Source organism: Aethalodelphis obliquidens, unplaced genomic scaffold (genome assembly GCF_003676395.1).
Source record: "Aethalodelphis obliquidens isolate GAN/ISIS:26980383/991018 unplaced genomic scaffold, ASM367639v1 scaffold3, whole genome shotgun sequence".
Taxonomy (NCBI): Eukaryota; Metazoa; Chordata; class Mammalia; order Artiodactyla; family Delphinidae; genus Aethalodelphis; species Aethalodelphis obliquidens.
In genome coordinates, this window is record NW_020837947.1 from 42,260,722 (window position 1) to 42,284,646 (window position 23,925).

General features: G+C 37.8%; 1 protein-coding gene across 1 annotated transcript; it reads right to left on the reverse strand.

The window, feature by feature from the left end:
- Positions 1–1,324: 1,324 nt before the first annotated feature.
- Positions 1,325–19,591, reverse strand: LOC113610020 (nephrocan-like). The gene is made up of 3 exons (XM_027087801.1): positions 19,377–19,591; positions 12,233–13,134; positions 1,325–2,110 (listed from the first exon to the last, which is right to left on the reverse strand). The coding sequence occupies exons 1-3, from the start codon at positions 19,563–19,565 to the stop codon at positions 1,663–1,665; spliced, it is 1,539 nt and encodes a 512-aa protein (XP_026943602.1). The 5' UTR covers positions 19,566–19,591; the 3' UTR covers positions 1,325–1,662.
- Positions 19,592–23,925: the final 4,334 nt, after the last annotated feature.

Here is a 23,925-nt window from a genome sequence, read left to right on the forward strand (position 1 = left end):
GGACATCTATACACTACCAAACGTAAGGTAGATAGCTAGTGGGAAGCAGCCACATAGCACAGGGAGATCAGCTCGGTGCTTTTTGACCACTTAGAGGGGTGGGATAGGAAGGGTGGGAGGGAGGGAGACGCAAGAGGGAGGAGATATGGGGAAATATGTATATGTATAACTGATTCACTTTGTTATAAAGCAGAAACTAACACACCATTGTAAAGCAATTATACTCCAATAAAGATGTAAAAAAGAAAAGAAAGGCACTGCAGGGATTGTGGTCCTCGGAGAAAACTGAATGTAACCAAAGCACAGCTCTTTTCAGGAAGGCTATTTTAGGGACATCTGTAGTAATTACAGTGCCAGTTTACATTTCCCCTACTGGTTTCCCTTTGGTCTTGGTGAGACTGTCAAAGAGTAGCCTTGGCTACTGTCCCTTAGCCAAAGGCAAACATGTGACTCAAGCCGGATTAGCCTCTCCCTCTGGGGATGTGACTCTTCAGAAGAGGGAAGCTAACACTGCTAATAGCGGAAACACTTCATTCTGCAGAGAACCCTGAAGAAGCTTAGGGACTCTTCATTACTTCTTCTGCCTGGGGCCCAGGAGCAGATCTGATCCCCGTCCTTTCCAGATTCTCCAGATTTTCCTTTGATTCTGTGAGCTATTCCCAACCTTTCCAATAAATTCTTTCTTGCTTAAGTTGGAGTCAGTTTTTATTACTTATAAACAAAAGCCTGCAGTGTAGGTCTATAGGTACCAGCTTCATACACAAAATCATCACTTTTTATTTGATAAAATGAACTACTCTATTTGCAGGAAGTTAGTTAGATAGAGATTTTATTGGGCATTACTATTTGTCTAGGTTTCAGTATAAAATACAAACAAATTACTTTTAACATGGAAGGAATCTTACATCTTCTGACCATTCATTTCTACTTTCCTCCCCCCACCTCAACTTGTCTTAACTCTCACTTCATTCTTAAAAAGAAAGAGAAAAACTTATAAAAAGAATCTTGTATATCTAAATTTATTATATATTTCTGCTTAAGATATTGAACATTAAAAAAGTTTTTTTCTGGGCTTCCCTGGTGGCGCAGTGGTTGAGAGTCCGCCTGCCGATGCAGGGGACACGGGTTCGTGCCCCGGTCCGGGAATGTCCCACATGCCACGGAGCGGCTGGGCCCGTGAGCCATGGCCACTGAGCCTGCGCGTCCGGAGCCTGTGATCCGCAACGGGAGAGGCCATAACAGTGAGAGGCCCACGTACCGCAAAAAAAACACACACAAAAAAAACACAACTTTTTTTCTGGAGCACAGAGGATTTTTAGGGCAGTGAAACTACTCTGTGTGATACTATAGTGGTAAATACATGTCATTATATATTTGTCCAAACCCAGAGTATGTACAACACCAAGAGTAAACCCTAATGTACACTATGGACTTTAGGTGATTGTGACCTGTCAATAGAGATCCGTCAGCTGTAACAAATGTTCCATTCTGGTGGGACATGTTGTAATGGGGCAGGCTATGTTTGTGTAGGGGTAGGAGGTATATAGGAAATCTCTGTACCTTCCTCTCAATTCTGCTATGAACCTAAAACTGCTCTAAAAATGAAGTCTATTTTAAAAAAAGAAACAAAACCTTTTTCTAAACTGTAAGCTAAGCTCATCCTTAATCTATCTCATAATCATAATAATCATCATCCACATTGATTCTGATGCTGGAGTGCTCTTCAGGCTTTGGTTTCTTTTTGGTCTCTTTGCTTTTCTCGGTCAGATGCAAGTGATGCTCACATTGCCTCATTATCTTCTTGGAAGACATCCAGCTCTCCCCTTGTCGTTCAGCTGGTGCCGCACATTGTCCTCCCCTCACATCTGTGCCCTTGGCCTTCAGGACCTCCCTGGCTCTCAGGAGACTGCAGGTGCAATTCCACGGATTTCCATCCAGATACAGATGCCTGAGGCGAGGCAACACCTCCAAGGCTTTGAGGTCTAAGGCAGAGATCTTGTTGTTCCTAAGGTTTAGAACCTGAAGCTGCTTCAGATCCTTGAGCTCCCTCTCAGCAATATCCTGGATGGCATTGCCTTTTAGGTCCAGCCTTGCTAAGGTTGCCGGGAGCCTGCAAAAGCATGGAAACAGGATGTGAAAGGAGGCTGTGACCATCATTCCATAACTGCCTAGGCAACTCAGATTGAGCAACACCCACCTGTTCTGTACCATTCTGTTCCCTCTGAAGCTAGAAAACAAGCTTTATTTTGTAAAGTTAATTAAAAGTGCAAACCTCAGTCTTATCTATAGGTCTTTAACACTTTCTCATAGGTCTTATTTTCTAGCCCTCTGATTTTTCTGGTTCCTAGCCATAAACTCTTTAATTTTTCATTTCAAATTGGATCATGTAACAAATTGATAAGGAAAATAGTAAGTTTCCAACTTTTTAGTTGGCAGATGCCATGAATCAATAATTTATAGGAAAGGTAAAAATATTGAATAAAAATATGAAAAGGTTGTTCTTCATGAATATAAAAGATGCAATGTTAGAAATTAGAGCATCATTTTGAATTTAAATTTTAAAATTCATTTCTGATGAGGGTGTAGTGAGGTAAGAACTTAAACTCTGCTAGTGGGAGTATAAACTGGTACCATTTTGGAAACAATTTGGTAACATGTATCGAATTTAAATAACGTCATGCCTTTCAGCGTAGGAGATAATAGGAGAAGTGAATAGAGATTTATTTAAAAATATGTCATACATTTGATCATATTTATAACAGTAAAAAAATGATAAAGGGCTAATGTCCACTAATATGGAAATTAAGAGATAATGGACTATTGTGATTATAAAAATCGTATTTTCAAATAATTTTTAAAATACCAGTTCTATAAAAAAGCTTTTCTGACTATGGCTTAAAAATCCAGAAGCTGGGGCTTCCCTGGTGGCGCAGTGGTTGAGAGTCCGCCTGTTGATGCAGGGGACACGGGTTCGTGCCCCTGTCTGGGAAGATCCCATGTGCCGCGGAGCGGCTGGGCCCGTGAGCCATGGCCACTGAGTCTGCGCGTCCGGAGCCTGTGCTCCGCAACGGGAGAGGCCGCAACAGTAAGAGGCCCGCATACCGCAAAAAAAAAAAAAAAAAATCCAGAAGCTATAAAAGATCAATAAATCAACTACATTAAAAATCACAGAAAAAGAAATTGTATATGGCAAAAGACATATGCAAAATCAAAAGAAAAATGATAAACTGGGGGAACTATCTGCACTTTATATCCCAAAGAGCCAATCTCCCTAATATGTAAAGGACTCTTACAAGTTGAGAAGAAAAGGTTTTAAAATAAGTCTAAAAGTGGGCAAAAAGTATGAATGGAAATCCACATAAAAGCAAAGCCTTAAAAATGGGCAGAAGACCTAAACAGACATCTCTCCAAAGAAGATACACAGATTGCCAACAAACACAGGAAAGGATGCTCAGCATCACTAATCATTAGAGAAATGCAAATCAAAACTACAATGAGATGTCATCTCACACTGGTCAGAATGGCCATCATCAAAAAATCTAGAGACAATAAATGCTGGAGAGGGTGTGGAGAAAAGGGAACACTCTTGCACTGCTGGTGGGAATGTGAATTGGTACAGCCACTATGGAGAACAGTATGGAGGTTCCTTAAAAAACTGCAAATAGAACTACCACATGACCCAGCAATCCCACTACTGGGCATATACCCTGAGAAAACCATAATTCAAAAAGAGTCATGTACCAAAATGTTCATTGCAGCTCTATTTACAATAGCCCGGAGATGGAAACAATCTAAGTGTCCATCTTCGGATGAATGGATAAAGAAGATGTGGCACGTATATACAATGGAATATTACTCAGCCATAAAAAGAAATGAAGTTGAGCTATTTGTAATGAGGTGGATGGACCTAGAGTCTGTCATACAGAGTGAAGTAAGTCAGAAAGAGAAAGACAAATACTGTATGCTAACACATATATATGGAATCTAAGAAAAAAAATGTCATGAAGAACCTAGGGGTAAGACAGGAATAAAGACAGACCTACTAGAGAATGGACTTGAGGATATGGGAAGGGGGAAGGGTAAGCTGTGACAAAGCGAGAGAGAAGCATGGACATATATACACTACCAAACGTAAGGTAGATAGCTAGTGGGAAGCAGCCACATAGCACAGGGAGATCAGCTCGTGCTTTATGATCGCCTGGAGGGGTGGGAGGGAGGGAGACGCAAGAGGGAAGAGATATGGGAACATATGTATATATATAACTGATTCATTTTGTTGTAAAGCAGAAAATAACACACCATTGTAAAGCAATTATACTCCAATAAAGATGTTAAAAAAATAAATAAAATAAAAAATAAAAGGAACTTATATTCTCAGAAAAAAAAAGAAAAGCCTTTAAGTCTTCAGCCATACTCAGAATAGAGAAATGAAGAATAAAAACACACAGAGATTCCATTTCTCACCTATCAGATTGGTAAAATGTCTTAATCCTTAGCAATACATTCTGTGGGCAAAGCCATGAAGAAGCAGACAATCTCATACATAGCTTGGTGGGAGCTGAAAATGGCATGGCTCCTGTGGAGAATTTAGCAAAGCCTAACAAAATAATGTGCATTTACCCTTCGACCCAGCAATTTCATTTCTAGGTAAAATCTCTGAAGATGTGATATTTTATATCCACAAACATATCCATATTTTCCATCCACAAACATAAAACAGCACATGTGTATTTCTTATGGTATTATTTATAATAGCAAAAGACTGTAAACAACCCAGTACAACAGTAAAGAACTACTATGCAGCCTTGAAAAAGAAAGAGACTGGTCTCTATGAATTACCCATAAAATGATTTCTAGAAAGTATTGTTAAAGGGAAGAAAAACAAGAAGTGGAATAGTGTATGTAGTATCTTAGTTTTTATGTAAGAGGGAAATAAGAATACATGTACACATTTTGCTTGTTTTTGAAAAAAAAGAAAAAAGATAAACCAGAAGTGAATTAAAATAGTTACTTATAGGGAGTGTTTGGTTCCATATGGTTTTAACTTCTGAATCATGTTAACGTTTTACGTAAAACAAATAAAAACAAAACCAAGCCCTAAAATTGAACACAAGCCAAAACAAACAAATCTAATTAACTAATCAAATGTTTATGTTGTATAATGTTTATAATGTTTATAATGTTGTATATATGTTTATAATGTAACCATATAAAATAAAGAAAAAGTACTCTGAATAGCTAAGCCTTAGACTCTAAAGACAAAAGGATCTGCAAAGAAATTTCTCGCAGTATATTTATTGTTAATATTACTCTTAGTAATACAATTCAAAACTTTTTAATGAATACTGTAAGGTAAAGAAAATAAGTAAATATATTAATCTTATTAGGAACCAAGATTTTCATTGTAAGAGAAAAAGATACAAATATAAAATAAGAGAAGAAAAAACTCTCTCTAATGTTAATATGAAGTGGAAATACCAATGTGAATTTATGATTTTAAAAAATATATATCTTCTACCTCTGTATACTGAAAGGACCTAAAAGCAATATTATACACTAGTAGCAATGTGATCCCAATAGCATAAGCTCACTGAACACACAGATCTTTGTTCCAGAATTCCAGTCGCTACTTAAAAGAAGCAAGGCTTCAAAAAACAACAAGGTCCTACTGTTTAGCACAGGGAAGTATAATCAATATCCTGTGATAAACTATAATGGAAAAAATATGGAAAGGAATATATATATGTATAACTGAATCACTTTGCAGGACAGCAGAAATTAACACAACATTGTAAATCAACTATACTTCGATAAAATTAAAAAAAAAAAAGAAGCAAGACTTCTTGGAAAAATGGCTAATTCCACATCTGGGGCAAGGTAAGCTGGAATGTCTGAACTGGAATGCAATGAAGTGTTCAAAGATTAGTGGAACACCTATCATGATGGTTGCTATCAAAAATCCAGAAAATAACAAGTGTTAACAAGAATGTGGAGAAATTGGAAACTTTGTGCCCTGTTGATGGGAGTGTAAAATGGTACAGTCAATATGGAACACAGTATGGGTGGTTCCCCCCAAAATTAAAACTATACTTGCATATGATCCAGCAATTGCACTTCTGCATATATACTCAAAAGAATTGAAAGCAAGGTCTCAAAGAGATATTTATACACCCATCTTATACTCCCATATTGAATTCACAGTAGTTAAAATGTGGAAGCAATCCAAATGTCCACTGATGGATGAACGAATAAGCAAAATACAAAATACGAGTACATACAATGGAATATTATTCAGCCTTGAAAGGAAGGAAATTCTGACGCATGCTACAACGTGAATAAGGATATTATGTTAAGTGAAAAAAGCCTGTCACAAAAAGATAACTACTGTATGATTCCACTTACATAAGATATCTAGAGTAGTCAGATTCATAGAAACAGGAAGTAGAATGGTGGTTGTCAGGGGGTGAGGGGAGGAGGGAAATGAGGAGTTGTTTAATGGGTGCAGAGTTTTGGTTTTGCAAGATGAAAAAGTTCTGGAGACTGGCTGCACAACAATGTGAAGATACTTAACAATATTGAATTGTACACGTAAAAATTAATAATTGTACACATAAATTTTATGTTATGTGTATTTTACCCCAAGTTTATAAAAAGAGAGGTAATGGAATCATGTCTCATGAACATAGGAACCAGCTTGGAGGGGCTCCCACTAGGGAAATTTGGGGAAATTTGAGCACCAAAAGAGACTAGCAACTATAAATGATCATAACACACTGAATGAATTAAGATCCCTGGGTCCATAGTGATACTTGGAAAAAATAGAAAAGGGAAACTGGAGAGAAAAACCACACTATAATGTTAAATGGAAAAAATAGAAAAAAAATTGACTGATCTCAAATACATAAAAACAAATTATCGCTAGGCATAGGTTCTGGTTGAACAGTTATGGGTGACTTTTTTATTTTTCAGCACGCTAAATTTTCAACTTGAACAGGTATTTCTTTATAATCAGGAAAAAAAAATTTTAACCATGGATACCAATTTGAAAAATGTCATGCTAACGCCTGTTGATAAAAAATAAATAATAATCACAATTGTGAACTGAAAATCTTTCTGCTAGTCAACAACTTTATATTAAGTGCTATTCTCTTTGTGAAGTACAAGAAGTGAGAAAGCTTTATAGGAAAAAAGTCCCTTGAAATACCATCTGAATGCTATCTTCATACAGTGTGAACATATTAGATGTACATTTCATTCTTTTTAGTATTTAGTGAATTTTTTTGTGGTGGTCCCTGTCATATGATTGTTATGTCAAAGAGAAAAAAGCAAATGAATTTAAACATATTTTATGACAATATTACCTTTTGTTTGTTACAGTATTATTCTCATATGAATTTCATTCTGAAACGTTAATCTCTTAGGTTATTGGCACTTAGCCTAAATTTTGCCCTTGTTTTTTTCTTTGATACTTACATTTTATATTTATATATATTTACGTTCATGTATTTTTTTTTTTTGTGGTATGCGGGCCTCTCACTGTTGTGGCCTCTCCCGTTGCGGAGCACGGGCTCCGGACACACAGGCTCAGCGGCCATGGCTCACGGGCCCAGCCGCTCCGTGGCATGTGGGATCTTCCCGGACCGGGGCACGAACCTGTGTCCCCTGCATCGGCAGGTGGACTCTCAACCACTGCGCCACCAGGGAAGCCCTACGTTCATGTATTTTATATTTGTATTCCTCTCCTAAACCGTATAATACATATACATACATAAGTACTTGTGCTTTTGAGTATTTTAAAGTCTTATTTGTTTAAAGTGCTTTCTTTTTCATTGGAATTAAATTTACCTAACAAAGCAGATTAATTTACCAGGGAAAATCACTTCACACATTTTAACAGTTTGATAAAAGCTTCTGCAAAGACATTTCTCTCAGTCGGTTTACTGTGAATACCACTAACAATTTTCAAATTGGTATCCACAGTTTAAATTGAATTTGAAGTTAATCCCTAAGACAATGTAATTTTGTGCACACACCAGCTTATACAAGGTACATCTCTAAAAGTTATACAGGAAATCTCTTGTGCATAGCTTTTTTTTTTTTTCAAGGAAAAATGGCCTGTTAATAGGTGGTGAGGCAGTAAGCGAGACTCTGAGAGTACAGGGAGCACAGGGAGCACATCTGAGGAAAGATACGGCAGAGTAAACCAGAGAGTCAAGTCTATTTATTAAGACTCGAGTTCTAACTTTGGCTATTCTATTCACCAGCATGTGACTTTAGGTAAGTTATTTAGCTCTTTAAAGCTTCTGATTTTCCACTATAGAGATGAAAGTGCTCAGTACACAGAAGTTACATAAAAATGTTAGTAATGAAAATGAGCAAGCCAAGCTTTCTTTTAAACATACAATGTTATTCAGTTATTCAGTTCTGGGCTGGGCAGCCAAAAACTGTACCTGGTCTTAGGAGTACCTTTTTTTTTCTTTCATGTTTCTATGGATAACCAAAATGGCACTGTAAGAGAAGTCACTAATTTCCTCCTTCTGTGACCTTTGGGTAGTCATTTATTGCTTTGATATAATTTATCTTTATAAGTCTGATTTATACAAAAAGGTAGCCCTGATTTTAAGACAAACATATGTCTAGAAATGCTATTTCTTCTTTCGGCAGTGTCGCTTTTCAGAGTAAAAAAGGGGCGCACCCCCGTTATGTCTGTATGTGGCACTTGAGTAAGAGAAAATGCTGACTGGCTTCATCAGGTTGTAGAAAGCTATCCTGGATTTGAATTATCCAGATTGTGAATAAAGAAGGGGTGACGTAACTTACATTTGCTCCCCGAGCTGCAGCTTGGTGAAATGAGAAGCAGCAAGAAGCAAGACCCAGGTCTTGGGTAGACTAAATTCTAAGTAGTGGAGTGTATTGTTGATAGCAGAGTAAACCTCAGAGGGCGAGGGTGCAGTGCCTAAAATTCCCAGGCCCTGGGGTTAGACTATTGTATTTAACCCTGACTCCAAAATTTATTGACCATATGACTTCCGGCAAGTTTCTTGATACCTCTTAACCTTAATCTCTAATCTGTAAAATAATAGGTAAAACAGTGTACCTACCTTCACAGGATTGTTGTAAGGGAGTAACGGAATAACATGTATATTCATTCCCTGCTGAGCTTAGTAAGCACTTAGTAAATGTTAGGTATTGTTTCTATCTCAGTTAGCATATTTAGGCAAATGGGGTAGATATTTTAATTCATGTGTGCCTAAAACCATATACCATTATTTTGCTGATGAAATGTAGATTGCAGCATGGAAGGGATTTGTGGAAACAGTTTGTGATAGGATACACAACGGGCGACTAACAGGTTAGGTTAGGTTAGGTTAGGTTAGCAACTAGCACAGATAGGTTGCCTGTGTTTAGAGTTTATTTATAGAACACTGAATTTTAAAGTGTAGTTTTGTGTATGAATAAGAAGCATTCAAATAAAAAGAAAGAGTGTAATGTTTAAAGCTCATAAATAAAAGTCTCAAAATTCAAATATAAGGAATAGATTGTATTGTGTTTTAATTCTTTATGGGGGAAAACCACGGGAAAATTTTTTGGGGTCCTTCCCACTTTCCAATTTAAAGAAAAGTTGGGGAATGGTGGTTTGGGAAGCGGTGGTCCTGATGGGTAATTTAAAAATCACTCTCTAGGGCTTCCCTGGAGGCGCAGTGGTTGAGAGTCCGCCTGCCGATGCAGAGGACACGGGTTCGTGCCCCGGTCTGGGAAGATCCCACATGCCGGGGAGTGGCTAGGCCCGTGAGCCATGGCCGCTGAGCCTGCGCCTCCGGAGCCTGTGCTCTGCAACGGGAGAGGCCACAACAGTGAGAGGCCCATATCCCGAAAAAAAAAAAAAAAAAAAATCACTCTTTACAGGAACATTGCTCTCATAACAGGCCAGGTTCTTTGACAAAGCAGACAGTTGTGTTGTTTCATTTAAGCCTCATAGGAAAAGCCCCCTGGTATCTTCTTTCTTGCCCCATTGTCCTTTCCCAGTAGTTCTCAAACCTGGCTACACATTAAATTCATCTGGGGAGTTTTTAAAAAATACCGATGCCTGGGCCACAACCCTAGGGTGTCTGATTTAATTGGTTTGAAATGAGGTCTAGGCATGAGTAGGCTTTATAAAAGTTCTCCAGATAATTCCATCGTAAAGTCAGACTTGAAAATTAGGGTTAGCTCAGGCTTGCAATTCCATTATACACTCTGTTGGGTAGAAACTTTGTGCTTTCTGTAGTCACTTATTAAAACACAAATACCCTGGCAGGAGTAAATAATTAAGCTATTTTTCACTCATTAAACTTAGCAGGATTACTTCACCAAATGCTTTCTAAAGGTCACCCGAATAGAAAAGCCCACCGAGTTCACAGTTTTGCCCATGGCTGTCATAGCCTGCTGAGAATCCTTATGTGATACAGTCACTCCCTAACCTGTTTGATGAGTTTTTATTTTATACACGACTTTTTGTTTGGAGGAGGAGCATGCAGTAATAGAAAATAAGGCTTGAACATAGTAGAGAAATTATTTAAATAACAACAAGAATTAGAGTCCTGAAATACTGCCCGCATGTTCTTGTCTTCAGGGCTGTTCTGTCTAGAACACTTTTTCCCCCAGACAGCTTCACAACTAAATCCCTCACCTCCTTCCAGTCTTTGCTCAGAGCTTACCTTTTCAGGAGGGTCACCATGCTTACCTCATTGAAAATTGCAACCATCCACCCTCGTTCACTGTAGTCCTGAACCTGGTAATCCTGCCTGCCCCTTTTTGTTGTTAATTATAACACCTAACACTATCTCAATATTATATACTTTACTTACATATTATGTTGTCACTCTTTCCCTGCTAGAATTTAAGCTGTACAGAACAAGAAGTTTTACCTCTTTTATTACACTGATGTATCCCAAGTGCCTGGTAAAGTACCTGGCACATGGTGAATGCTCAAAACATACTTGTTGAATTAAATTAATTGTATGCACATGCTTAGGCATTAAGAGAAATTGATTACTTTCAAATTATCCTCAATATATAATTTAAAATACTGATTTCAGTTCAAAAAATCACCTTTCGATGTTTTGCATTGGGTACAGTGCAAAAAAAATGAATATCTGTCCATATCAGATAATTTTTTCCTTTCTCATTGATAAGAAAAATTATCATAATGAACACTGATAATAAGTAAATCAAGTGCCACAGGATTCTACAGAAGCCAGAAGCTGGTACATTAATTATGAGAAATTTGGTAACAATAATAGGGCAGGAAGCATTTTTTTCTATAGTGCTGAAAGGAAAAAGAATCCACTAATAGACACATTTAATAAACAACATAATATCTTTTTTAGGAGAATAATAGTATTTATTCTACTGTTTTTTAATTCTACTTTAAAATGTGGAACATGTGATAAAGTTTAAATAAATAGGATCAATTAATGTACAGGTACAGTGGGTTGGGTATAGAAGGAGGGATATTTGGAAGAGAAATTAACTGTCAGAGTATGAGGGTGTGTGTGTGTTTGTGTGAGAGAGAAAGAGAACAGAAGAAACAACCAAAAACAGAAAGTAAGATGGACACAAATTGTCTCACACACTCACAGACAGACACCCAGAGAAATAAGCAGCATCCCTTAAGCCCTTTAAAAATCACAGCACTGAGAAGAACATGAGGCTCCCAATACATAATTCAAAATAAATACAATGTTAGATTACAGAGTTTTGATTTTTTTCACCACAAATACTACTTCAATGCTTTTTAAAAATATAAATGTATTAGTACATTCCCCCCAACCCCGCCCCACCTCATTTTTTCCTGGTGTCCTGCTTTGCTAGTGGTTAAGCACATGCCTAGTCAGCCTGTTGCTAGATCCAGGCCATATACTTAGAAACCAGAACACAGTTTTACAAGTAACATCCCCCTATGATGTTTGTTACCATACGTCCCCAGAGTGACATTGCATATTTTCAAATACAGATGTCCCCTGTTGGTGTCTTGTCCTACAGGCAAGATAAGTTAAGTTAGTGCAGGGGTCAGCTTGAGGGTTGGAGATTCCAAACCCCTGTTTAAATTCCACCCCTGAACCCTTGGATAGCCTTGATCAGATACTTTATGTATGCTTGGATGACTTTTCTTGCTTGTATAATGTACTTAGTTGTCCCAGTTTTTGGAAAACTTTTTTAGTAGTTACTGTAAATGATAACGCTCACTTACCGTAGAGGTATAGACAAGAGCAGGTTCTGCTCCAGGGCCAGGTTGGAGAGCTGGGAACACCTTTGCAGGGCTCCAGCTTCAAACAAGCTGACAATGTTGTTGTCCAGAAACAAATGTTTCAAATCTCGGAGGTCCTGGAAGTCTTGTGCTGTAACTTTCTGAATCAGATTGTTGCTGATATCAAGCTTTTGTAGCCTTGCTGGTAGTCGGAGGGGCAACGTTTGAAGCTGGTTTTGGGACAGCTCAAGGGTAGTTAAATTGGCAAGGAGCTGTGCCCCATCTATGGAAGAGAGTGAGTTTTCTGACAGGTAAAGATGGGAAAGATTCTCCAAATGTTTCATATCTTGAAACCTTACCACTTTGAGCCGGTTTCTCTCCATTTTTAATGAGAGTAAGGATTTGGGCAGGTTAATAGGAATTTTAGTCAGAAAGTTACTACTGAAACTGAGAAACTGCAAAGACTGAAGAGAAGTGAAGAAGCTAGCTGGTATGAGATGTAGCTTATTATTCTCCATGCTCAGATGTTTCAGATGGGGAAGTGCCAGTGGTCCATTCACAGACTCGATATTGTTGCTGTCCAACACCAAGCTTTGCAAACTGACAAGAGAAGAGAGCATGCTGGGAGGGAGAGAAGAGATCAGATTGTTTTTCAGTTCAAGGATTTTTAATTTCTTCAGTCCTTCAAAATCAGATCCGTGAAGGACATATATTGAATTATCATTTAGTTTTAACACTTCAAGACTGGCTGGGAGAGCACTGGGGACCTGTCTTAACTTATTTTTCCAGAGTTCCAAGGTCTTCAAAGTACTCAGAGTCTTGAAAGTGTCATTTTCTACCGACTCTGTTCCACTGGCCAGCAGAATAAAATCTTCTAGAGCTGACATTTGGGTGAAGTTAGACAGCTGCAAAAAATTCAGGGATGGGGAATGGGGGAGAAAAGCAGTAAATTAGGATTATTGTAAGAAAAAAAAAGCCATATACGTTACCATTCAATACTAATGATACTTCAGATTTCCCTTCAGGATCTATTTAAATATCTCTTGGAAAAGGATAGAAACTCAGGTTCTGACCATTTTTATTCATTTGTTAACGGTATAACATGTCTAAAATATTTTAAGCACTTTCACACACTATTGGTAGACATAAAGTTGGCCAACTTTTGCTGCGTATTCTTTGACCCAGCAAATTTACTTCTAGGTAGAAGTACTTAAAAATTGCACAATGATTTATGCAATAGGCTGTTCTTGGTTGCATCATCTTGTAATAGCCAAAAAAGAAACAATCTGGAAATATTTCACCAAACTATAGAGTTTCTAACTCTAGGGGATAAAATTATAAGGAATTTTCATTATCTATCTACATTTTGCAAGGTTTAGTTTTTTTAAATTATAAATTACCTTTTTAACAATTTAAGCATTAAAAGTAAAAAAATTTTAATGTCCTAGATACTGCTATCAATAGAATGGGCCTATCAGAAAAACATTTTCAACTGTATAATAGTTTGGAAAACTAGCCTCGTTGTTCCTACCAGCCAATTTACGCTTCACTGATGAAAAAGGTTCATGAAGAAACAAACAGGATACATGTGTCTCCATCTCTGTAGAGCAAGGAGTCCATTCATGCATATATCCCAGACCTAATGCTATTCCTCTCCTAGATTTTAGAAATTGCCAAATCTGCTGTACTTTCTCCATGGTTTGCAAGTTCAAGCATCCCTATCTCTCCACATATCCTCCAAACTCCTCCTAGGTGGACATCCACCTCTTTTCTAGGATGATGTAATTTGGTATTTGGTTCTCAGAGTAAAATCATGTTTAGGCAAAAAGAGGAATTGTTCCAGATTTTCCTGAGCTTGATAAATCTTCACAAAACTTTCAACCTGCTTTAGAATTCAATTAAGTTGGAATTTTCAGTGCACACTTTTATGTCTTACTATCTACAGTTTCTAAATGTTGGATTTAATTGTGAAGTTGAGCTCTTTTGTAACATCAATACATGATTAATACCTTAAAAGTGGGTTAATTTTGCATCACATATTTGTTACAGGTATTTATATTCTGGGAAGACACGTGATGTGAATTATGGTATATTTTAAAGTATCTCCTAATATGATATTCTAGCTGAAGAATCCCATGTTAAAAACTCCATAAACAGATATTTTTAATTATAATAGTTTTGATAGCTGCCTTGGCTTATATATTGCTACTAACATTTGATATTTTCTTAATGATTAATCAGATGTATTAATTAGTCTTAATCCCAAGATCAATAGCTTTTTTTTTTTTTTCATTTGTTGAGCATCTACAAGTTCCAAGTACTTTTTTATGTGTTATCATTAATTCTCCTAATAACCCTGAAAGTTTGGTATCGTCAAACTTGAAAGTTTGTTATCGTCAAACTTGAAAGAGTTGAGAATTTCAACAAAGTCCATTGGACTCCAAAGCCCTTTCTTCCTCAACTCATCATTTTCTAATACATTTTCCATTGCCTGTGGTCTATAATTAATGTTTTTCAAAAAAGACTCAAGATCTGGACACAGATCATAGAGTTTTAGAAAAGCAGAAATTTTAGAGATTATCTAGTCCAAAACTTCCATACAAGGAATGATGCCAAAAAAAATTAAATGACCTGTCCAAGATTCAGTGTTGTTTAATCTGTTCTTCATTCTGAAGTACCTTTTTCTAGGCTTTCTTTCATGTAAAGTCATGATTGACTCTACACATAGCTTTTCACCTTTGGGTCTGTTGATCTCCCACAAAAAAGACCTTGGTGTTGCAAATGCTTCTACTTCTATCTGAGTGACCACAGACCCTAAAAGATTGCTGACTATGTAGCAAGTCTCGGAGATGACATGGATCTGAATGGGCAATTTCTATGGGGACTAGACAAAGAGTGGTGTCAGAGCTTCAATTTGTCTTCATTTCTATTTGTAAAGTATATAGACTAGCTAATAGTAAATATAGGTCATTTTCTTAACTGAATCCAGTGAATAGTTGTTTCCTATTATTAAGCATAGAGAACCTTTGCTCTTTATCAGGTCAGTGCAGATTACTTTTGATTATTATTAGTTAAAATGGCCACCATTTTCTAAGTATTTACTATGTTTATCTTTACAAAGATCTATGTGTAAGCATGATTATTCCCTTTTCAATGAGGTAAACTCAAGAAGGCAAAACGAAATGTCCAAGTATGTCTTGCTAGTAAGTGGAAAAGTTCGGCTTCCAACCCAGGTTTACCTTACCCCAACACATATATTTTTAACCTTAGTGTTTATAACATGCATTTAGCTGAAGAGTATAGAGTTCTGGTGCCACAAACAGTGAGGAAGACCCCCAATGATTTTCAACTTATCAGTTGAGTTTGCAGAGCTGACAAAGGGAAAAAAATTCTGCCAGACCTGTTTTTCCATTTCCATGGCCTAAGCAGGGTTGTGCTCAAGAGATGTGGAAAGAGATGCTTTTGCCCTGCAGCTAACCTTGGGGCTGCTGGCAGTTTTTCAACATTGCTTAAAAAGCAAGGCAAGTATGGCTTGGTGTTAACAATTAGGCTTAGGAAGCTTAGCTAAGTAAAATTCCTGCCATCACAGTTGTACAGTTTAGTGAGCCTAATACTTATGTAGATAAAAGTTACTATATAATAAGAAAAGTTTAAAAAGAAAAAAAAAGCAAACCAAGTAAAATGAAATAGAGGGGCAACTTCTGCTGGTTTCCCCATGAAAAGGCTTTGTTTCAGGTTTTAATGCTGGGCAGGCCCTACTTCAAGCATTAGAAGGTTACCTGCCTTTCTTAGTCACCTTATAGGTCCAGTGCACACAGGAAACTCACACACCCTCACAGTGACTGCCTCAGACATGTGTGAACCAAGCCAGCAAGGAGTTTGTAAATTATGTTGGAATTTTTTTTCTGATGATCAAAGCAACACTTGTTCTCTGTAAACAATTTAAAAATCTGAAAAGTATGGAGAGAATATAAAAAGAATCTATAATTCCCCCCCACACTTGTTGATAAACCATATATTTCTTAGCCAAGAGGAATGTGAAGTAGCTTCTTCTCTCCACAAAAGATGTAAAGTGCAATTATTTTAATTGACTGCCACCATAAAGACATTTCTATTTGTCCTCTAAACGTTAGAGCTAAAACTATAAAACTCTTAGAAGAAAATATAGGCATACATTTTCATGACCTTGGATTTGGTAAAAGCTATCTTGGATATGACACCAGGTGTAATCCTCTCCAGCAGCACCCAGCTGTCCAGATATAGGAGAAACAAAGGAAAATGATCACCCTAATGTAAGACTGAGGCTTTGCTGAATAGGTGCTGAGATAATTAATTGTGGGATGCAAAGAGGGAAGGGTTAGGGAAAGAAGATAGATAAGAAATGAACTGATTATCTGAGAGAAAGTGGGTAGATCTAGGACTAGAAGTCTCCATGAAGTGGAAAGATAAGTGTAGAGTATGGCAGCTGAAGGGAAAGGACATGATGACCAGAGAGTGGGTAGGGGAATTCAAGATTTTTGAGTGCAGAAGTTTCAGATACAATGAGGATTATGATATAAGCAAGAGAGTAGACGGCTGTGGTGAAGTGGAAATGTAGATAGATACTTTTTTATGAGTTCAAGGAGTGGGACTAGGATATTGGACACTGAAGGCACACCAAAAGATGCAGGACTTAGGATGGAGAGGAGGAGTAGGAGCCAGTATGGAAGGGACCAGGGGCACAGTATAAGACACACAGAGGAACAGAGTGTTACAGTGTGATGGCATGCACCTCAAAGAAGTAGGGATTTTTACAGATAAATGGATAAATAAAGTACCTCTTGAAGGCAGGAACTATGAATTTTTACTTTTTTTTCCAGCTGTGCTGCATGGCTTGCAGGATCTTAATTCCCTCACCAGGGATTGAACCTGGGCCATGGCAGTGAAAGCCCAGAATCCTAACCACTAGGCCACCAGGGAACTCCTAGAACTGAATTTTTCATCTTTTATCCCCAGTCTCAAACACAGCATTCACAGACCCAAAGACAGTTGAATTATATGAACAAGTAACTGAAACATTTAAAATTGTGGTGTATATACACATATACGTGTGTGTGTGTGTGTATATATATATATATATATGTTGTGCATATATGTGATGTATGTGTATATATATGCACATATATGTGTGTGTATATATATATAATTTCTATTGCTATTAATCTGAAGATCCATTTTAAGACTTTTTACTTTAAATATAGGCACCCAATCTGTAGTTCAAACCAAATAAACAGAATATACATTGCATTCACCAAATGCAAGTAAACTATGGTCATTTAAAGCCTAAGGATTTTTAAAAGAGAAAAGAGAAGGATTATTGGTCAGAGCTTTCTACTTCCTTCACAAAACAATCCTCTCTTTTGCCAACCTTTCTGCTGTGAACTGTGCTTCCTAGAGATAATTAACTGGGTTAAAGTCAGGGAAGTGGCAGTATTGCTGTTCAGTGAACTTAAACCAATGACAAATGAACTCATCCAATAAGTGAATTTGACGAGAGGCATAATTTCATCTTATTGGCTGCAAAGCAGCAGTGTGGGATCATTACCAGGCTTAGTTGACACTCCCGCTCTCGGTATCTCAAGTCCTCAGGACAAATATTTAAGCATCTTGCCCTTTAACCAGGTGTCTTAATTGAATGCTGAGACCTGACAGGGTCAGACCTGCTCTCTGGCATTAGGCACTACTGGATTAGAAGAGGAAAGTAAACAGATGATGACCAGGCAATTGTGCTTATTGAGCCTCGAAATAAATACTATGCCACATATTTTAAACTCCCTGTGTTTATGTGCACCTACATTAAAATTTCTTAACCAAATAAAAAGGGAGGGGGAAGTGTCTCTGCTTGAAGGAAAAATACATTCACCTGCTGACTCTCTGCACCTGGATCACAGACAGGCATTTCCTTATCTTAAGATTTGGATCAATGAGGGAGAAGCAGTGACCAGTAAAGGCAAACTCAGAGTCATAGAATTTTCCATCTAGAAAGTTCCTGGGATCCCCAATCTAATCCAGCCTTCTCACGTCATAAAGGTAACAAATGAGGTCTGCAGATTTTTTTAACTGCTTGTCTAAGGTAGTTCTATCTCTAGTTAATGAGAAAACTAGAATGAGAACTCTAGTCTCTTGATGCCTTTCAAAATACCAAAGGTCAAAAACAAAAGTTTCGGGCTTCCCTGGTGGCGCAGTGGTTAAGAATCCGCCTGTCAATGCAGGGGATACGGGTTTGAACCCTGGTCCTGGAGGATCCCACATGCCATGGAGCAACTAAGCTCGTGTGCCACAACTACTGAATCCCGCATGCCTAGAGCCTGTGCTCGGCAACAAAAGAAGCCACCGCAATGAGAAGCCCACGCACCGCAACAAAGAGCGACCCCGCCTCGCTGCAACTAGAGAAAGCCTGCGCGCAGCAACGAAGACCCAACGCAGCCCAAAATAAATAAGTAAAATATTTTAAAAAGTTTCTTTGTGTTATACAAGTCAGACAAATCTATAGCACTCTTTTCAGTGCCCTCTGAATAGGTAAGCATGAAAATAGACATCATAATTAAAAGCACGTAGAATGAGAATTGCAGTAATGTGGCAAAACAAAAACACGTATTTCTTCTGTATATGTTTCCACAAAGACACTGATGCCTGGCTGGTTTGTAGAGCTTGTATGAATAATTCTCATATGCTGCATTCACCTTGATAGTCTTGTAATGTTCTAAGTATCATCTGCCTTCTATGGCACATACAAAACTACTTTTCCCCTAAAAGGACTTCTTTTTAACATGGGGAGACAAAGGGGCCATATGATCTCAAACTCTTTTTGTTAAGAAAGAGTCATTTCTTTACTTTTACTCTGCAACAACATAATTAGAATTTTCAAAAACAAAAAATTAATTATAGACTCCGATTTTGGGGGGGCTACTTTCCTAAAAAGAAATATCCAGAGGCATATACCCATCTCAGTATACAGAGCAAACAGGTAGCTAGTGCAACTACCCGACTTCATAACCATCACTTTACGTTTTGATTATTTAAATCAAGTTTAACAAACCCACACTTGCCCCTCACCCTATCTCACAAAATAAAATTGCAGTAACTTGAGTGTAGAATGAGTAATTACCTGAAGGTGCTGAATTTTGCTATGACTGACGTAGAGCTTCTTGGTGGTGGAAGGAATACCTGACGGCACCTCCGTTAGCCTGTAGCATTGCACCGACTGCTCTGAATCACAGCTGCATCTTCCAGGACAGTTAGGATCGAAACCATAGCTAAGAGAGAGCAAAACAAAGAAAGCATAAAGCAGACACATCTTCCAAAACAGGGCCTTTCAGGTCGCAGGCGAGTGTTTAGGTGATGTCTCACTCTTTATAACTTGAAATCTGATTATGGAATCTTATGAATGTGTACTCTGTCAATGTAAGAAGACAGGAAAGAAAAAATTCTCAATTTGCCTGGGTTAAAATGTTAGCGACCATTACAAAGAGGAAGGCGCTTAAACATTGATAAGCTGCCTTAATATTTGTAGGTGAGCAAAACCCTATGTTATTTATGGCTTGGAAGGCTAATCTGCAAACACCTCTATTATCTGTAGTTTCCTTGTTTTGTTAAATGTGACACTAGGGAATTAGTGGGAAAAGACAAAGTGCTGTTTTATAGTGGGCTATAAAACCTTTGAATTTTCTGTGACCCTATATTAAAACCATTTTTGTGGAACTGCAATGGGCAGGTGTTTTCTTCTCACATTAACTAGTATGGGAAAATAGGCAGGTTTTCTATTTATTATTGTTGTTTCAATAACATTTTATTGCTAGTGAAACAATGGGAGTACAATGGAGAGATATTTAGAGCCACAGATAACTTGTTCAATTCACCTGTCACTTGATCACTCAAATATCATATATAGAAAATATTTTGTCATTCAAAAATATTGTTGACTCAAATGAGAATAAAACTTAAAACTATGTCTATTATCTTTATTTATTTGTAATAATGGAAGAAAAGGATTCTAGTTTCTTCAGAGGAACTTAGCTGTGAATTCCTACCAGCGAGGGAAGGTTTCCCTTGTCCTGGGTGCCCCTTTGTTGTGGCTTTTTGTCTTGCTGTGATCATCCCTGCTGAAGGAATTTAAAAGCATTTTAAGCAAAAGATTATATAGAGAAGCTCTTTCCCCGCAAATGGAAGACCTAAATTTCCCTATGCTGGTTGGCCTCAGCCCATTGCTCTAAAGAAACACTTTCTAATATTGAAAACCTTCTCAGATCTCCTCTTCAACCTTACCTCTCTTCGCTACAATTTTCATTTTGAAGGCAAAAGTTTCTTTACTTTAATAATCAATTCATTCTATTTCCAGAGGAAGGATTTTTGTGTGCATTTCCCAAAAGACTTGTCTACTCCTCTTTTCTGATTGTTTGCCTTTTGTTTTCTTTTACTATCAGAGACAAGAAGTGATAAGAGATTTCTTTTCTGTCAATATTCTGATTTTCAAGAAGCTTTATTATTTATTTCTTTTGTCCATTAATAGAATTATTTTTTAGTTTTTAGAATTTTCAAATAGAAAAGTAATGCTCAATAAAAGAAAATTTGGAAAAAGGAGCAAGGACGGGAAAAAAAAAACTTCAGTCCTGTCTCCAAATCAAACCTTTTCTCCAAATCAGACAATTTTTTTCTCTGCCTAGGCTTTGAAACGGCAAAGAGAAATACTCATTGAACACTTACTTTCTGTGTTGCTAAGAAGGTAAGTTCATATTTAGTTACTTGAAATGAAATGCCTATAAAATCCTAACCTTTCATCTACCATTAATGACAGCTAATTTTTCTGTTATGCAGCATAGCGATGAATTTCACTTTCTATCCTCTGTAGGTAGCCATGAGATTCTCTTGTCTTTGATTAATCCTTGAAATTATACTGTATAATATATTTTTCTTCTTTTCCATGGTATTTCTATAGCTTTCCTGCAATTTTGGCATTATCTCTAATATATTACTCCTTTACAATGTGAACAGTTTTGTCAGGTTTCTTCCCTCCTATAACCCAGTAGTTATAATCCTTTCTTCCCTCCTATAACCCAGTGGTTCTTAACCAGGGGCAATTTGGCAATGTCTGGAAACATTTTTTTTTTTTTTTTTTTTTTTTGCGGTACGCGGGCCTCTCACTGTTGTGGCCTCTCCCGTTGTGGAGCACAGGCTCTGGACGCACAGGCTCAGCGGCCATGGCTCACGAGCCTAGCCACTCCGCGGCATGTGGGATCTTCCCGGACCGGGGCACGAACCCGTGTTCCCTGCATCGGCAGGCGGACTCTCAACCACTGTGCCACCAGGGAAGCCCTGGAAACATTTTTGATGACAATAAAAGGATGGGGGTGGGTTGGTAGGTAGTGCTACTGACATCTAGAAGGTTAATGGCCGGGATGCTACTGAACACCCTACAACACACAGGACGGCCCGCACAAGAAAGAATCATGCAGTCCAAAATGTCAGTAATGTCATTGTTAAGAAACCCTGCAATAAACACAAATGTGTGCTTCTATGCAATAGATATTGGCCTTCCTTGGTGTATTAAAAGCAAAGGGCAACTGCACTCTCACCACTCTTATTCAACATAGTTTTGGAAGTTTTAGCCACAGCAATCAGAGAAGAAAAGGAAATAAAAGGAATCCAAATTGGAAAAGAAGAAGTAAAGCTGTCACTGTTTGCAGATGATATGATACTATACATAGAGAATCCTAAAGATGCTACCAGAAAACTACTAGAGCTAATCAATGAATTTGGTAAAGTAGCAGGATACAAAATTAATGCACAGAAATCTCTGGCATTCCTATACACCAATGATGAAAAATCTGAAAGCGAAATCAAGAAAACACTCCCATTTACCATTGCAACAAAAAGAATAAAATATCTAGGAATAAACCTACCTAAGGAGACAAAAGACCTGTATGCAGAAAATTATAAGACACTGATGAAAGAAATTAAAGATGATACAAATAGGTGGAGAGATATACCATGTTCTTCGATTGGAAGAATCAACATTGTGAAAATGACTCTACTACCCAAAGCAATCTATAGATTCAATGCAATTCCTATCAAACTACCACTGGCATTTTTCACAGAACTAGAACAAAAAATTTCACAATTTGTATGGAAACACAAAAGACCCCGAATAGCCAAAGCAATCTTGAGAACAAAAAACGGAGCTGGAGGAATCAGGCTCCCTGACTTCAGACTATACTACAAAGCTACAGTAATCAAGACAGTATGGTACTGACACAAAAACAGAAAGATAGATCAATGGAACAGGATAGAAAGCCCAGAGATAAACCCACGCACATATGGTCACCTTATCTTTGATAAAGGAGGCAGGAATGTACAGTGGAGAAAGGACCGCCTCTTCAATAAGTGGTGCTGGGAAAACTGGACAGGTACATGTAAAAGTATGAGATTAGATCACTCCCTAACACCATACACAAAAATAAGCTCAAAATGCATTAAAGACCTAAATGTAAGGCCAGAAACTATCAAACTCTTAGAGGAAAACATAGGCAGAACACTCTATGACATAAATCAGAAAGCAAGATCATTTCTGACCCACCTCCTAGAGAAATGGAAATAAAAACAAAAATAAACAAACGGGACCTAATGAAACTTCAAAGCTTTTGCACAGCAAAGGAAACCATAAAGAAGACAAAAAGACAACCCTCAGAATGCGAGAAAATATTTGCAAATGAATCAACGCACAAAGGATTAATCTCCAAAATTTACAAGCAGCTCATGCAGCTCAATAACAAAAAACAAACAACCCAATCCAAAAATGGGCAGAAGACCTAAATAGACATTTCTCCAAAGAAGATATACAGACTGCCAACAAACACATGAAAGAATGCTCAACATCATTAATCATTAGAGAAATGCAAATCAAAACTACAATGAGATATCATCTCACACCAGTCAGAATGGCCATCATCAAAAAATCTAGAAACAATAAATGCTGGAGAGGGTGTGGAGAAAAGGGAACACTCTTGCACTGCTGGTGGGAATGTGAATTGGTACAGCCACTATGGAGAACAGTATGGAGGTTCCTTTAAAAAACTACAAATAGAACTACCACATGACCCAGCAATCCCACTACTGGGCATATACCCTGAGAAAACCAAAATTCAAAAAGAGTCATGTACCAAAATGTTCATTGCAGCTCTATTTACAATAGCCCGGAGATGGAAACAACCTAAGTGCCCATCATCGGATGAATGGATAAAGAAGATGTGGCACGTATATACAATGGAATATTACTCAGCCATAAAAAGAAACGAAATTGAGCTATTTGTAATGAGGTGGATAGACCTAGAGTCTGTCATACAGAGTGAAGTAAGTCAGAAAGAAAAAGACAAATACCGTATGCTAACACATATATATGGAATTTAAGAAAAAAAATGTCATGAAGAACCTAGGGGTAAGACAGGAATAAAGACATAGACCTACTGGAGAACGGACTTGAGGATATGGGGAGGGGGAAGGGTGAGCTGTGACAGGGCGAGAGAGAGGCATGGACATATATACACTACTAAACGTAAGGTAGATAGCTAGTGGGAAGCAGCCGCATGGCACAGGGATATTGGCTCGGTGCTTTGTGACCGCCTGGATGGGTGGGATGGGGAGGGTGGGAGGGAGGGAGACGC

Bases quoted from the DNA above. Each gene is read 5' to 3' on its own strand.
- LOC113610020 (XM_027087801.1), bottom strand. From the start codon at position 19,565: ATGTGTCTGCTTTATGCTTTCTTTGTTTTGCTCTCTCTTAGCTATGGT. The intron at 13,135-19,376 runs GTAATTACTCAT...AATTTTTTGCAG, and splicing joins GCAAAATTCAGCACCTTCAG to CTGTCTAACTTCACCCAAAT. The intron at 2,111-12,232 runs GTAAGTGAGCGT...ATGCTTTTGCAG, and splicing joins CTCTTGTCTATACCTCTACG to GCTCCCGGCAACCTTAGCAA.